Consider the following 17,057-nt stretch of genomic DNA (forward strand, 5'->3'; position numbering starts at 1 on the left):
GCGCCCCCTGAAACTAACGAGAGGGTGAGGCTCCTGACGGTCCATATCTCAGGAGCCTTCCATATTTGAGCCAGACCTAGAAGAAGATCAGGTGGTTGCTCTCCTATAGACACAGACACAAAATGTATGTGAGTTACACCCCAAACAGCTGAGATTGGGAACAACTCAGAATCTCTGGCAGTGTGCCCAATCCATGGGAAATCCCTGGGCCACATTCCAGCTGATGCCTCTCAAAGGACCATGCAGTTTGCTGGATGGTTTTCCTGGATTAGCACATCCTTTCCAGTTTCAAGATTGAGACGTGGATGAGGTTCCCATCCTGGGTACTCATGCAGATAACCAACCAGAGGCCCACTGAGCAGAAGGGGCCAAGAGATCTTTCAAAAGGCAGCGGTCATTTGTGGTGTGTGAACACCTACCATAAACACCCTGCCGCACATCCCAGCACCTGTCTGGTTGGGTACACAGGCTCTGCTGGGCTCCGAGAGGCTGACTTTCTGACTTGGAGATATGGAGGCTACACCCCGGTGTAAGACCTCAGCCACGTGGTCATCTCCTGCAGTCAGGCAGTCTGGCTGCCTTTGGATGGCCAGCTGCCTTCTCAGTGGTGGCTGCCACCTGGAGCCACTGCTCACATCCCCCAGACTTACCGTGTCGGCATCCCTTTCTAGAGCTTGTCTGAAATGTCATCTTTTTGCTCCTCTCTCTTGCCTGCACTTCCTAATTTTGTTCATCTTCTAATCCCATTACTGGAGAGTTTTGTTCTCCAAAAATACAATAGAATGTCAGGTGTCAGAAAATGTGAGACTTGGTTGAAAAGTAATGAGTTCTCCTTCACGGAGGATATTTCAGTAGAGCTTTAATGATGATGTCAGGGGTGTGTTGCAAGCTGAATCCCAGCTGAAGCTGAAGCTTGTCTTGCTGGCTTCTATTAAGTCCTTTCTAACTGTGAAGCATTTGATTCTAGAATTTAAATGTTCTTGAATAGCCAAATGAAACTTGATTAAATTAGGGTTTTTTGGTTCTTTTTTTTTTTTTTTTGTCCACACTTAAGGGGGAAGATCCCCTGGAGAAGGGAATGGCAACCCACTCTGGTATTCCTGCCTGGAGGATTCCATGGATAGAGGAGCCTGGAGGCCCCCAGTCCATGGGGTTGCAAAGAGTTGGACAGGACTGAGCAACTAACACTTTCAAAATAGTTCTTATCCCTTTTCATCTTCAAGCAAAATAAATTAGGAACACCATCTCTAATACCTGTTAGTGGTACTACTGATAATGATGAATATCATTTACTATCACTTGAATTCCTAAGTGTTTTAGACACTGTGCTAAATGTATGCTCCTAACCTCCTCCTGCCTCTCCCTTCCTCTCTCTCTCTCCCTTCTAAAGTGTATATATTATACCCACACACATAAATACAGGACACACAAGGTACATAACTAATGTATTCAGGAATGATGTGAAATGTTTAGAGGTGGGTTTCATTGTCTCCATTGCTGCCTAGCATGGTTAAGTAACTTGTAACACACTCCAGATCTTAGATATAGGTGGGAGAGCTGAGTTTGAATCTCACCTTTGTCTGCTCCATAGCCCATATCTGCATCTTCTCTATAGTGACTCTCCTCCCACCAACAAGGAAACACAAGTATTTCTTTGACTGTTCAGTGGCAGGTGGAAAGTTCTCCAGTTGTGACATTGTGATATTTACAGTAGCCATAATGTGTAATAATTTATTGTCCATAGACTTATTTCCAAAGACTAAAAGCACTGTTCCCATTCTACCGAGACAGGAATGGCATCCCCATTTTGACGTACCTTTAGCTGGCTGTCTTCATCATGGCCCTTGACAGAGACCGCACACCATGAATAAAGAAAACACCTGGAAAAAAAAAAAAGCAGACACCTAACTTGTTACTAGAAAGGTTGTTTCTCGTATAGCCACAACAAACAGGGGAGTCCATACCAACAGAAAAGCAAAAGAAGAGTAGAGAAGCATCCAAAAGACAGAGATAGCAACAGGATGTGTCTTTGAGAAGTATTGTTATTCTGAATTCTCAAGGGCTTCTTGGAAGAAGTGAGCTTTGCAGACAAATCTGATGGTGAAAAGGAGTAAGTTGCTGGGTTTGGGAAAGAGCTCTAGGGCTGCTAGTAGTTAGGAGGTGTGGCATTTAGACCTCAGCTCCACCACTGACCAGCTGTGCAAACTTAGTCAGATCACTGAACCTCTCTTGGACTTAGCATCATCACCAGTGCAGCAGAGGAGTTGGATAGGTAGCTTTATGGATCCCTTCTAGTTCTTAAATTCTGTATGTGTGTGCTCAGTTGCTCAGGCATGGTTGACTCTTTGGGACTCCATGGACTGTAGCCCACCAGGCTTCTCCATTCATGAAATCGTCCAGGCAAGAATAGGGGCGAGTTTCCATTTCCTACTTCAGGGGATCTTTCCAATCCAGGGATCAAAACCTTGTCACCTGTATCTGCTGCATTGGTAGGTGAATTCTTTACCACTGTGCCACCTGGGAAACCCCAATCCCAAGTGAAAACAAGAGTTAAGCCTATAATTGCATTAAGTTTTCAGATGGGTCTCAGCAAACCTTTCTCTTTCACAGCCTTTCCTTTTGATGTTGGAGATTTGGGTTAATGACAAGGACTAAGTGAAAAGCTTTAAAAAAGATGAAAAAATTTAAAGGCCACCTTTGTAATAAATATGCACTTTTGGCTTAACAATAGCTCCTTGACTATTACACACATAACTTTTATAAAATAACAGTGTACCCTCTGGCCAGTTCATGATTGGTAAGGTGTTTGAGAAAATCATAGAGAGGACAACTAATGAAGTCTTCAGGAGAGTAATAGGGAGAAAAAACCCCAAGTTGTATGTGTAAGAATCAGGGATAAGTCGTGGATTTTGAATTAAGAGGATGAAAAGAAAGACAGAAGGAGTCATGAACATGGGCAAGGATATGTGACAGTTTCCTCCTGGGGCGTCCAGAACTAGGTTTGATTGTTTGGCTGGGATTTTTTTCAGTGCTACTATTCGTCTGATTGGGGGCCCTCAGCCTTCTTATCTCCCTTCTTCCCTCCTTCCCTCCTTCCCCAATGCCACCTAGCTTGCCACCTCCATTCTCCCTGAGAGAGAAGTAGTATTTAGGTTTTGAAAATCAGCATTGAGAACAAATTCCCCAAGCAGGTGTCAGTGGGAGTTATTTGGGCAAAATAGCAGAGACTGTTCCTCAATTGCACATTCCAGAGGAAAGTGTGTTCCATTTAGCACATATTAGATAGACTGATAAGCCTTCAGTTGTACAAACATCGCCTTGTGAGAATAGATTCTGAGATCTGAATCATGACTGGGGAGGATAGTACATGTGTAAGGATACCCTTCCCATCTAGAGAGGGCTTCCTGATAGCTAGCTCAGTTGCTAAAGAACCCGCCTGCAGTGCAGGAGACCCCAGTTAGATTCCTGGATCAGGAAGATCCTCTCAAGAAGGCATAGGCTACACACTCCAGTATTCTTGGGCTTCCCTTGTGGCTCAGCTGGTAAAGAATCTGCCTGCAATATGGGAGACCTGGGTTCGATCCCTGGGTTGGGAAGATCCCCTGGAGAAGGGAAGGGCTACCCATTCCAGTATTCTGGCCTGGAGAATTCTGTGGACTGTATAGTCCTTGGAGTCGCAAAGAGTCAGACACGACGAAGCGACTTTCACATTACTTCACTTCCCATCTAAACAGATGTGGGATACACCTTGGCTCCAGGCAGCACTGTCTAGGAGTTCATCCTTATTTTCTCTGGCCAGAGGTCTTGTGTGTGCCTCTTATTTCCATATGAATTTGCACAGTAACCACATTCTAAGCCCAATGAGCAACAGCAAATCAGAAAACTCACTCTGTAGCCAGATCTGCCCAAACCTGTTTTCTTTTTCCTTTTCCAAGTATCCAGTTTTCCAGACTTTCTTCATCCCATGAACCTGGGTTATAGATGTATCACACTTCCGAGGTGTGACTCTTTGGATGGGAGCACATCCGAGGAAGATAGGGATGCCCCTCTCTGACTTACAGTGCTTGCAGATTTCAGGGCAGCATCTGCCTGTTTCTTTTTTATAAAGAATAAATCATATCTTCTGCAAATACGTATGTTCTCATCATTACCAGCTGAGACAGGAAGAGAGGGGGGTAACGCGTTCCCTGCACACCTGTCATGGGGTAATCTTGTTGACAGACGGCTTGAATGCCATGGTGAATAGGTATCATAGAAATTAAAAGACCAAATTAGGTGTGGGAGGAACTACATCCAAGCAGAATGACTTCCAGAGATCTTGCCTTCTGTGGTCCTTGCAAGCATTCCTCCTCTTTGCTTCCCTGGAGAATATAACTCTTGCCACATATCAGGCCAAGAACGTGGGGTCTGCCAGCCTTCCTGGGTTCTGAGTTGTCTGCTTCAGGGTTAGGCCGTCAGGAGGAGCCATGTGGATGAAGCTACTGCCCCTTCCAGCGTGTGCTCGGTAGGGTCGGGCTCTTTGCGACCCCGTGGACTGTAGCCTGCCAGGCTCCTCTGTCCATGGGGTTTCCCAGGCAAGAATATTGGAGTGGATTTGCCATATCTTCCTGCACAGGATGTTCCCGACCCAGGGATCGAACCTGCGTCTCTTGCGTCTCCTGCATTGGCAGATGGGTTCTTTACCATGGTGCCGCTGACCCTGCAGGTCTCACTGCTTACTGATGCTCAGGGCTTTCTGCTGTTTTTCTCATCCAGGTCTTTGGAAACATAAAGTTAGATGAGGAGAGTCACATCAACCGGCACAACAACTTCCGGAGTTTCTTTGGGTCCCTCATGCTGCTCTTCAGGTACCTGGATCCATCCCTGCCGTGGCTGGAGCACTCCTGAGAGAGGGAGACAGTCACCTGCCTTTTCTGCCTGTTCCGCTCTGCCTGCCTGCTCTGCTTCTGTGAGGATAGATGGGGGTGGGTTGGTGATGGGGCCTCCAGAAAACCGCCCTGCTGACTTCAGGAAGTTTCCTCCACATCTTTGACTCAGTAATCGGTTTGCAAATGGCAACTTCAGCACCTCCTCTAGGGCTCAAAGAGGGGGAAGTTGAGAACAGAGTCCATTAAAAGGCTGAAACCATAGATGGCCAGATTTACATGGAGTGTTCGAGTCCCACAGCCCTCTCTATCCCTGTCAACAGAAGACAGAGAAGCAGTGCCTGAGGTTGCAGAACCCAAGAAGCCCTCCCTGGCACTCTCCGTCACAGGATGGAGAGAATAGACAGAGGCTAATGGGGCTCAACAGGAGCCTAGGAAGGGAAGAAGGGATGCAGGAACCGGGAAGATGGGCAAGGAGAGGCTGGGCCATGCAGACCTGCTACTACTAACCGAGTTGTCTTTGGGTTCAGGAGTGCCACGGGTGAGGCCTGGCAGGAGATAATGCTGTCGTGTCTCGGGGAGAAGGGCTGTGAGCCCGACACCACTGCGCCGTCGGGGCAGAGCGAGAGCGAGCGCTGTGGCACCGACCTGGCCTACGTGTACTTCGTCTCCTTCATCTTCTTCTGCTCCTTCCTGGTGAGCAACAGTGTGCTATCAGCTCAGGAGGGGGTCCAGCCCACCTGCCTGATCAATAGACGAGAGTTTCCTTCTGTGTACGTTCAGTCACAAGCTCCAGCCCGTGTTGAGAAATAGGTCCTCCTCAGGAGAGCTCTTGGAGGCCAAGGTGCTTGTCGGACACACTGGTGGGTGGCTTTCATTGTCTGAGCAACGTCTCTGCTCCTTCTAGGGTAGGACTGTGTGAGGAGAGGTGATGGGAGTGGATGGGATTCAGCGAATTCAGCATCAAATGTCATGTTGAATTGGTGGTGACTCAAAGTAAATCATTCTCTTCGTATCTCTGGTGTTTTATATCTTACAAGCGGGACTGAGAATCTCTAATCTCTCTTTTGGAGAACTTTGGACCCTTTGAGAAAACGTACCTTGAAACTCTAAGGGGATGGCATTAATCGAAGCAGGATGATGACAATGTGCAATGGAATAGATGTGGTTCTTTCTTAGGTTGCTACACTTGATGGCACTTGTCCCACTTGATAGATGTGAAAGGATACGATTGCTCTGGCATTGGTAAATATTGAGTAATGCATGAAGCACACCCATCTAGAAAATGGTGAGAAGTCCCAGGTGCCTCCTGAACTCTTTTTTTGGGAGAAAGCTTGACTTGGCACAGAAGCTTCCAGAAATCTCTACCCTGCACCATCAGATAAGTGGTGATAGAATAACAGGCAAGGTGCTACCAGGTCACTGTAAAGGTTAGTGCCATGTTTCTGGCCACCCTGATGTCCCTCAGCTCAGCTCCCCTGCTAATGCCACCAGCTGCACAAAAATAGTCTCAACCTAAAGTTCCGCCACTTAAAAGTGGCCAGCTTCATGGCTGGGCATCCCAAAGTGAATTGTCTCGTGTCCAGGCGTTTGTACGTCTTTCAAGTGACCCAGAAGGGACTTGGCACATGTCCAACTATCAGGTGTGAAGTGGCCTACAGACAGACTAGTAAGGGTGTCAGGCAGGTTGATGTAGCAGTGGATGAACTAGCCGGACACTTGGGGAGCCCACATTGGTCATGTTGCTTTCTAGCTTTAGCCAAGGCACCTTCCCTTTTGTAGCTTCTGTAAAATAGAAAAAGTACTTGGTGATAAGACTGTTATCTTTACAGTGAACTGATACGTGTGGATGTGCAAGGTTTTTTAATGAAAAAAGAACAAAAAACTTTATCTTATTTATAAATAGGAAAGTATAATGAAAATAACTGCAAGGAAATTTAGAATGATTATATAAATTAGAGTTTTCATTTATTCATTCCTGTATTCAGCTCATTTTTACTGAGTGGCCATTATAAGGTTCACATTGAGCTAGGCACTGGGGTGAAGCCATTCAGTCCCTCTGTCACCTAGAATTGAAAGGTGAGAGTCATACAGGAGTATTAGTGCCCATCATGGGGGAAGGGGAGCACAGAGAAGGCCATTCAGACATCTCCATTTTATCTTCCATCATTTAAGTGTTTAATAATAAATATTTTAAAAGAAACCAAAGATATAACTGGAAAATTAATTAGAGACTATAAAGTACTTTTAGAATTTTGAGTTAGAGGCTACTGCATAATTCACATTAATGTTATTTTTAAAGAGGCTATATTCAGTATGAGATGATAGGCTTGCAAATCTCAGCCCTACACTGACTCCATGACCTTGGGCAAGTCACACAGCTTCCTCAAGGCAAACCAACCACTCTGGAAAGATTTACCGATGCGCTGGGATGTACCCGGCTGTGTGCTTGGAGCTAAAGAATACAAATGTGTATAGGAAGTGCTTGTGTCCTTGAAGGGCTGATGGTAATTAAACCTGCCTCACAAAAGGTTAGAACAAGTGTTAAAACATATGATAGGTGTGAATATATATACACAGTGCAATAAAAGACTATGCAAATATAAAGCAATAATAATACAAGTAGATCGTTTTTACTAACATTAATAATGGGATCTGGAAAGGAGTGTAAAGAAAATGTGTGGATACAGTTGGCCCTATCTGCAGGTCCCGCCTCCACGAGTTCAACCAACCTCAGACTGAAAATGTTTAAAAAACCAAAAAACTCCAGAAAGTTCCCAAATCCAAAAGTCGAATTTGCCACATACCAGCAAATGTCCATTGCATTTACACTGTGTTAGGAATGTGTACAGAAGGCTGTGCATAGGTTATATGCAAATACTACACCTTTTTTTGGTGGTGGGGGGGGGGGTGGCCCACACTGTGCATGGCTTGTGGAATCTTAGTTCCGGACCAGGGATCAAACCTGGGCCCCCACACTGAAAGCGTCAAGTCCTAACCACTGGACCACAAGGGAATTCCTGGTACTTTACCATCTTACATAAGGGACTTGAGCATTTACAGATTTTGGTATCCGGGAAGGTCCTGGAACTAATTCTCAGCAGATGCCAAGGGATAATGATGCTGTGTACTCAGTCACTCACTCGTGTTCAACTCTTTGCAACCCCATGGACTGTTGCCCACCAGGCTCCTCTGTCCTTGGGATTTCCCAGGCAAGAATACTGGAGTGGGTTGCCATTTCTTTCTCCAAGGGGATATTCCTGACCCAGGGATAGAATCTGTGTCTCCTCCATTTCCTGCATTGGCAGGTGGATTCTTTACCACTGCTCCACCTGGGAAGCCAGTTGTATATGGAAAACCTTCTATAACCTGGGCAGTGATTAAATAAATTTCACTGTGGCTCCAGTCACAGTGACAGAAAGAAAAGTCCACGTTAGGATTAGATTTAGCTGCTTGAAATTCAGCTGCTTCAAATAACAGTGGTTTTACCAGGAGGGATGTTTATTTTTCTGGCATGTCAGTGAAGCCTGGAGGAAGGCAGTGCGGGCTGGTTATGGTGACTTCACAGAGTGTCTGGTACCCCAGACTCTTTCACTCTTTCTGCTTCCTCACCTCCACCAAGTGTCCCTCAGCTTTGTGGTAAGAAGACAACTAGATTCCAGGGATCCACTTCCATTCTAGGCAGTGGAATGGAGAAGGAAGGAAGGGAGGAGACCGGTTATTAGGATGCAACCAGCCATCTCTGTATTGCAGAGGAGACTCCCAACAGGCCCTGGCTGCAGACTTTCTCTTGATCCCCAGGATCCTATCTGCATATCCTGTCTGCTGCGCGCTTCCACCCACCCAGCCGCTTCACCTGGGAATCAGCAGCAGTTGCTCCCGTTTGCTCACCCCCCTGCAGGCGACTCATCTTTGTCAGGCAAGATTCTTTCTCTTGCAAGTGACAGAAAGTCCAGCTCCACCTGACGTGAACAGAAAGGGATTTTATCGGCTTATATAAATGAAGAGTTGGGCAGGACAGGCTTAAGCAGGCTTGCTCTAGGGCTCAGATGACATCATCCCCAGGACCAGGTTTCCTTCTCTGTTGATGGATCTCTTCCCCAGGCTTCTCCACAAGAGCTCTTTTCTCCAACACCCCCAGCCCGTGGTTCCAAGATGACAACAGCAGCAGCAGCTCTAGACCTCAGTCCCTACATATTCAAGGCCAATAAGGAAAAACAAGTTCTCTTGCTCAGAAGATTCAGTACCACTTTCTTGGCCTTAATTGGATCACCAGCACTGTAGCCCAGGGGACAGGATTCAATGGCTAGCTGAGGCCTGGGTCATGGTAGTGCCCACTAAACTGTATTCAGTGGGACTAGGCAAGGGGTGTGTCCCTGGGAAACCGGACGTAGTGTTGGGTGCTGCTGTTCACTGTGGCCAAGGCCTGTCAAGTCCACCTCCTTTATCTCTGTATCCAGGCTGCTGTCCTGCCACTGACCTGGCTCAGGAGCACCTCACAACTCTCTGCCTGGCCTGCCAGCCACCGTCCACCCTGCTACCAATGCAGTCTGAATGCACATAGCTCTTCTCTTTCTCCTAGTTCAGCCTCTTTAGTGGTTCCTGTTGCCTCCTGCATAACTTAGATGAGAGCCCAGTGAGTCGTGGACCCCAGGCTAAATCAAGTTTGCCAGCTGTTTTTGTATGACCCATGAGCTAGCAATGATTTTTTACCTTCTTCAGTAGTTCAGAAAAAAAACTTAAAAGATGAATGATATTATCCTGACATGAAAATTATATGAAATTCAAACCCATACACTTTTCTGTCCCTGTTGTGCATGTTTCTTTCACGGCTCTGAAAAAAGTCTGTAGGAACTTCCCTTGGGGTTCAGTGGTTCAGAATCTGCCTTCCAGTGCAGGGGATGTGGGTTTGATCCTTGGTTGGGGAACTGAAATCCTGCATGCTTCAGGGCAACTAAGCCCACTCGCTATAACTAGGGAGAAGTTGGAATGGCAACAAAAAGAGCCTGCATGTTGCAACTAAGATGCAGCCAAATACATATATATTTAAAATCTGTAACATTTGTATGTTTCCAGTAGTCTCTGCTGAATACTAAATGTCTTTAAGAATATTCAAGTAACAGCATCTAGTGAACACCTGCTGTGCTTTAAGGAATGTGCTAGTCATGGAAATATGTCTCAGACCTGAACTTTCTTACCTCCCACCCCTGGCACCTGGAGCTCTGTCTGGAACACAGGAGGTGCACAATAAATGTTGTTGAACAAGTAAGCAGGAGAACAGGGTCTCAGAAGCACTTGAGAGCCGTGAACAGCTTCAAATTGTTGCACAGTAAGCCCAGCATCTGCTGTAAGGCATCCCACCAGGTCTCTGACAGGCAGCTGTGGTGAGCGCGGGTAGGGAAGGGAAACTGGAAGAGAGGCTTGGTGTTGGGCCTTGACTTCCTCTGGCCTTTGAGAATGTGTTGCTACTGCTGCTCCCTCTGCTGCTGCAATAACAAAGAAAGAAATTGAGTAGATAACAAAAGCGACTGAGGAGTACTTCGCAAATATAAAGTGGCATGGCAAAGTGGATTCATAGCACTCCTCACGTAGTGAGATGTGTGGTTCAGTTGTGAAAACGCGTTGCCTTCAGCAGGATCAACAGGGCTATGGTTAGGAACTTTTAGCCTTACAAACTTGTGAATTCTTTACTTGCCTTGCAGTTTGTTTTTCTGCTCTGGGTCTCCCCTAACTCCCCTTCTCCTCCTCGCCCTCCAGATGCTTAACCTGTTCGTGGCTGTCATCATGGACAACTTTGAGTACCTGACTCGGGACTCATCCATCCTGGGGCCTCACCACCTGGATGAGTTTGTCCGTGTCTGGGCAGAATATGACAGAGCAGCATGGTGCGTAGGCTTCTTGGTCACCCCCTCTGGGGCCCGTATCAAGGGCCTCTGGGGTTCTCAAGGAGGAGGTTGGGATGGGAGCCACCCCATTCTTGCCTGTTGCAGAAGGAGAGGAGAGTCTTCCTGGCTGTGGGCCGAGGAAGAGGCCAGGCCCTCAGACTGGCTCTGGGATCAAGCACGCTATGGACCACTTAGCTTCTATGTTTTCCTTTCCCTGCTCCTTCCTTCTGTAACAGGCATTTTCCTTCCTTTGTAAATCTCAATACACAGTCTGGAACTCAGAGTGTTTGAGTTCAGTCCCCAGAGGAGCTTCCAGAATGGTTAATGAACTCCTCTGAGTCACAGGGGGGTTGACAAGGGTTCTCTGGGTCAGCTGGACATCTGGCCACCTTAGTCCTTTCTCTCTCTCATCCCTCTCAAAAGTACAGTTTCATATAACTCTGAAATTATACAAAGAACCAAGCAAGTTATTCTTTGAACTGATGGTTTAAACACATGTGGGTTTCTGTTGATTGCATGGAACTGAGTTAAATGGCAGGAATTTGCAGAGATGACCTCCCTGGATCTTTTTCACTTTCCAGTAGTTCTCAAGTGAAATTGTGCCTTCTGGACTTTAAAGCAGAGGCTGGAAAACTATAACCCACAGGCTCAATGTGGTTCACTTTATCTGGAAATAAAGTATAATTGGAGCATAGCTATGCCCATTTATCTATTGTTTATGGCTGTCTTCACACATTGTGATAAAGACAGTATGACCCTCAAATTTTAAAAAACCTTTATTATCTGACCCTTTACTGAAAAAGTTTGCAAATCCCTGCTTCAAGTTCAAAGGCAACCTTTTGGTCCTCACAGTGGAGGACAAAGTGAGAGTGCTGTGAGCACTCATTCCATGGGACCTTTGTCCCAACTTATTTTAGTTTTAGGAACTTATCTCACTAATCTATCCATTCTGGCCCGCCTCTGAAAATACTATAAGAAATGCCATCCTTCATAGGAGCGGGCCACGTTGCTTCCACCTGGAACCATTTCATGATCTGAGACTCTTCCCCAAACCTATCCTCCTATGAGGCTGCTGCCCTTGGGTCACTTCTTTAAGTGTTGGAAGAGCACATAGGAATTCCTCTTCCCCTCAATAATTATTAACAACTTAGAGCACAGAATTCTCTGAATCCGTTATTTTTACAGTAACTGAGCAATGATGTTTACTTTCTGGGCCTCCCTTCTAGTGGGATAGGGTGATTAGAATGCCATGGGTAGTGTGTTACAGGCAAAGGGAGCCAGGCCTGCATCTTGTCAGCTGTGTGGCCTTGAACAAGTCACTCAACTGCTCTGAGCTCCCATATCTGTTGTATAATAGTGGTAATGATCCTACCTCTGTGAAGGCTGTTTGTAAGGATTATATTAAATTGTGTATGTAACTTTTGTTATCATTAATAAGCATATGGGAAAGGAAGTAGAAAGTATGAAAAACTGGTGTTTGTAAAGCTGGATGGCCATGGGATCAGGATACCAAGAAGGGACCTCTATCCCTCAACTGAGAGAGAAGAAACTATTTGCCAGCAAAAGTGTTCTTTGCTCATCTAGCCTCACTCAGGTAAGAGCCCTTGGCTCTCAAAAACCTCAACTTTCTGTGGTTTCACATTATTTGGGGACCCAAGTCCCTTGTGCATTAACTGTGCTACTCCCCAGTTCTTCCATCTGCTGGGAAGAGCAGTTCCATGAGGACTAATAATGAGACTCAGACTCACCAGCTGTGAAAGGCCAAGGAAAACCTCTCGCATCTGCTTTGACATTCCCAGTGTGACTTGTCCTGGTTAGTTTCATTGGCCTTCTCTAGGAGATGAGAGGGGAAACTAACCAAGGTTAAGTGGGCCAGTGTCTTCAAAAAGGAGACAGGTTGCAAAGTACATCAGCCTATAGACAACAGAACCAATTCACCCACACCTCAACCACCATAAGGAACCAAAGAACATGTGGTAACATGAACCTCCTCTCAAGAGTCAAGAGACTTGGAAGTACTGCTGAGCTATTTGGAAGAAGAGGAAGAATCAACAGCAAAATCAAGAAAAGATTAGGAAGAGCAGAGCTGGGGCAAAGTTGTCTTCTTGACATGGCTGGTGAGGACTGGATGCTTGGAGGTGGAGATATGTGCTTATGGTTTGCGGTGGAAACCTGGATCTAAGTCGGGGTGTGTCCAGACCCGCAAATCTCTGGCCATTGCTGATTGGTTCTGACCCCTCACAGAGCAGATGCTTTCGCCTCTGAAAATGAATCAACTGTCCATTCTCTTCTTGCCACAGGAAGCCAGAAGTCTCTAGCAGGCTCTGTGAAAGGGGGCTGATGTGACAGGCCCGTGTTCCTGGAATTCCGACTGGATCTGACCAGGGTGTCTGCGGGTGGGGTGGCAGGAGCAGGATTGGAGGGGAGAGCCCTGTGGCTACCTTGCAGGCTGATTTTGAGCACAGACCTCGGCAAACTTCTAGCACATTGAGAAGCGTTTGCCCAAGCAGAACTCGGGGGAAAATCTGCCACAAAGAGAAGCAACGTCCTCCGCAGATTCCCTCCTGCCAACTGTGCACCTTGTTAATTAGCCTAATGGGAAATTTCTCTCTCACAGTCTGGAGAAAGATGCTGACTTCCCACCACTTGACAAGCGGGTCGGAGTAGCTGCCTGTAAGCAGTGTCTGTGAAAAGCAGAAGGCCCTGCAGTCCGCTTCGCAGCAGCCTGGCATTTGCTCTTGATGGCGGCCGGAGGCATTTGTCATCTGGTGGGCTTGGTTCTTAGAGGCCTAGCTGGAGCCAAACTCCATTTGCCGCAGCTGGCCAGGTACGGGCCAGACACCTCGTGGGGTGCTCATGGTCACCAGGCATTGATTTCCGTGGAAAACCGGAGGCCCTATAGTTGACAGAGTGATGGTTCAGAATGCCGTTTGCAAGGTGCTGGTTCTCTGATGCTAACCGTCCTCCGTCTCTCCTGGTCTGGCTTTGCCTGGCCCCAGGAAAGAAGCCACCCGTCCTCCTCCGGCCGTCCCTTTCATGGCTAGGCTGTCGTGTCTCTCCTCCCTTCTCTGAGTGTCCTATTAACCCACCTGTGCTTCCTTTACAGCGGCAGGATCCCGTATAAGGATATGTACAAATTAGTGCGGGTGATCTCGCCGCCTCTGGGCCTGGGAGAGAACTGCCCCTACAGGGTGGCTTGCAAGGTTTGCCTCCGGTCCCCAGCCGTGACCGTGACCATGACCGTGACCGGCAGCGGGGTGCAGCCTCCAACCCCCCTCCTCTCCGTTTTGCTCCACCACCACTGCGCCACATGAGGGAACCTTCATGTTGCTTTCCTTTGAGTTTAAAGAGGTCCAAACCCTTCCAGAACCAGCAGCTGTTACACAAGGAAGGAGGGCACTTGGCGGGGGTAGGAGGAGGGAAGTGGATAAAAAAGAGCTGAGGACTTAATAACAGAGGCTGCTTTGACCTCTGTCTTCTTCACACACACACACTCATTTGTGCATGTGGAACACATACACATTCTCCTCTGTGTCTCTCTCACTCCACCTTATTCTGTGGATTTAACCAGAGGAACCTCTCCCTCCTCCACAGAAGGCAGAAATCTCTTTTTAATTCAGCAAGGAGTTCTGGTTTCTTTCCCTTGGAGATAGAGCGCCTCCTTCTCACACATGAGTAGCATCCTCCCATAGAGAAGGTAGCAAAGTGTGATTCTAACCGCACTTACCCCGGCCCCATTCTGGACAGTTTGGTCCCAAGCAGTTATATTGGGTCGGTTGGCCAAAAAGTTCGCTTGGATTTTTTCCCATAAGATCTAACAGAAAACCCTGAACAAAACATTTGGCCAACCCCAGGAAAGCTATAGGACAGAGAGGTGAGAAACAATTAAAAAAAAAAAAATGAGGGCAGGAGGTGAGGATAAGTAAAGAAGGTGAAGAGGATACAGTCCATGGGGTATGGGAGAATTTCATAGCTCAGAGAAGGTCTGGGGAGGTCTCAGTAGAGCACAGAGGTTCCAGGGCAGAGTTCTTGCCTGAGGGTCCTGCCGTATATTGTTGAGGGGTCTGCGGTGACTGCTCAGTCACGGCTTGTTGTGAGACCAGGGACATGGTCCAGGGGGCACACAGGGGGCCTCCCTCTCCAGCTGACACAGTGGCTCCGCCCCGCCCCGGGCCAAGGCCACGCCCCGGGTCAAGGCCCCGCCCCGGGCCAAGGCCACGCCCCCGAGATAAGGATGCCTTTCCTGCTGTGCCAGGAGGGATGCGCCTGCTCCCTGGGGCGCAGCGCAGTCCAGCAGCTGGAAGACGACTTAGGCTCAGAAAGATGCCAGCCTGGGCGGTGGGGGAGGAGCTGGCCGGGGACGGCGGCGAGTGATTCGTGTACTCGGGCAGGCCGAACAGCTGCCTCTGCAGAGACTCTTTAAACTCCACCCTGGTGACCCCCGCGCGGCCGCATGTGGGAGAGCCCGGGAGGGCAGCATGGCATGCGAGATGCTCCTCCGCCTCCTGGTTTTGTTTCTTCTGGCCCCAGCATGCCGCCGCCCCAGGGCATGCCGGCGCACAAAGAGCACTCTTACCCCACAGAGCCAGGTGGAAGCAACGGGCCGACGGAGCAGCAGCCTCCGCCCACCACTTTCAGCGCCAGCCGCCGCCTCCTGCAGCACTTACACCATAGGCGGGATACACGATGCCCCCGCCTGCGGGTTCAGAGCAGGAGAAGGGCCTGACTTCCAGGCCGAGAGAGGGGGCCGGAAACCCTTACCCCAGGGCTGGAGCACCGTCTATCTGGTTTATACCGCTCGCACACAGCCCTGGGAAGTGAAGACCAGCTTGTGTTGTAGGGGGCATGGCTGGTGTGAACAGGGAGGTGGGGTGACGCTCCTCCCGGAGGGGAACAGCAGTCCCTAGGACAGCGAACGGCAGAGGGGCCTAAGGTTGCCGCCACGTTCCCGGGTCTGTGTAGGGCGTGATATAAATCCGCACCAGGATGGAGACGTGTATGATTTGCCTTGATTAACAGGTTTCCTATTCTTTTCCTGTTTGTCCATTTTGTTTCGTTTCTCTTCTCCTGTTTTCTGTACTCTTTTGTTTTGGCTCCCCTCGGGAATGCCTGTCCCCCTCTCCTCCCTGTCTGCATTCTTCCCTGCCGCCCTCCCTGCCCTGCCCCCCGACCCCCACCCACCACCCCCGCCATGAGCAGTGGCCGCATCCATTACACTGAGATGTATGAAATGCTGACTCTCATGTCACCGCCGCTAGGCCTCGGCAAGAGATGTCCCTCCAAGGTGGCATATAAGGTAGACCACCCCTTCCTTTGTTCTGGGCTAGCGACCAGCAGGAAATGGGATCCCACTGTGGGGAGGTCAGAACGTGGGGGAGGAAGCTGGGCTGGGAACTGTGGGAGGAGGGAACCAAGGAGAAAAGAAATGATGTGGTGCAAGGGTCAGGAATGTTCACAGAAGGATGATACCAAGGTGGTTTGTAAGACTTTAAATGTGTTATTCTGTTTCTACAAGTGTGTGACTTCTTGTGAGTGGGTTACTAGAAAAGAAGTAAGTAGCATGTTTCCTTTAAGAGGAAGCAGGGTGGTGACCTGCAGAATAGCATATTCGGGCAAGAAGGACAGCAGTCAGAGCTTATAAAAAGATCTTCCATCAGGTAAACTAAGAAATAGGAAATCTGCATAAATTCCACTAAACATGGTTCAAGAAGAAATTTTTAGGAGAGAGGAAAACTCTTAACTAATTTCTTCCTCCATGACATAGTGGTATGGTTCCTTCTAGGGATCAGAAAAAAAAAAAAAGAGGAACACAGCCTGCATCCCTTGATACATGATGAAGGATGCAGCTCCCTTCCGCCATTAGCCCAAGTACCCGTTTTTCCTGGAAGTATCAAAGGAAAGGGTGATGATGGGCACAGGCTGTGTTCAGCATTAGGCCTGCCTTCTTGGCATGACTGAGATATGGATGGACTCCCCTCAGTTCACTTAGAGCAGCATTGTACATTAGGAGTCCCCAGCCATCAGGGTGCTCAGAGCCTTGGGGCCTGAACTTTTCCTCCACATTCAGTAATGTGTGTGCTCAGTCATTTAGTCATGTCTGACTCTTGCAACCCCATGAACTATAGCCCGCCAAGCTCCTTCGTCCGTGGCATTTTCCAGGCAAGAATACTGGAGTGGGTTGCCATTTCCTACTCCACATTCAGTAATAGTTACTGTTAATCCCCCATTGCTGTTTAGACTGACTCAGAACTCTGGAGCTCTTTCATTCACCTAGCAATACGCCCTGGCAATGACGCCACTTCTCTGG

At 48.1% G+C, this 17,057-nt stretch overlaps 1 protein-coding gene across 3 annotated transcripts in view; it reads left to right on the forward strand.

Moving 5' to 3' along the window:
* CACNA1E (calcium voltage-gated channel subunit alpha1 E) overlaps positions 1 to 17,057 on the forward strand; it is a 330,655-nt gene that overhangs the window by 296,973 nt on the left and 16,625 nt on the right. For all 3 annotated transcript variants that reach the window (XM_065936984.1, XM_065936985.1, XM_065936987.1), the window contains 4 exons: positions 4,756 to 4,847; positions 5,396 to 5,561; positions 10,623 to 10,750; positions 15,950 to 16,046. In XM_065936984.1, coding sequence (XP_065793056.1) covers positions 4,756 to 4,847; positions 5,396 to 5,561; positions 10,623 to 10,750; positions 15,950 to 16,046 — 483 coding nt within the window. The remainder of the gene's footprint in view (positions 1 to 4,755; positions 4,848 to 5,395; positions 5,562 to 10,622; positions 10,751 to 15,949; positions 16,047 to 17,057) is intronic.

The sequence above is a fragment of the Muntiacus reevesi genome, chromosome 5, assembly GCF_963930625.1.
Source record: "Muntiacus reevesi chromosome 5, mMunRee1.1, whole genome shotgun sequence".
Classification (NCBI taxonomy): Eukaryota; Metazoa; Chordata; class Mammalia; order Artiodactyla; family Cervidae; genus Muntiacus; species Muntiacus reevesi.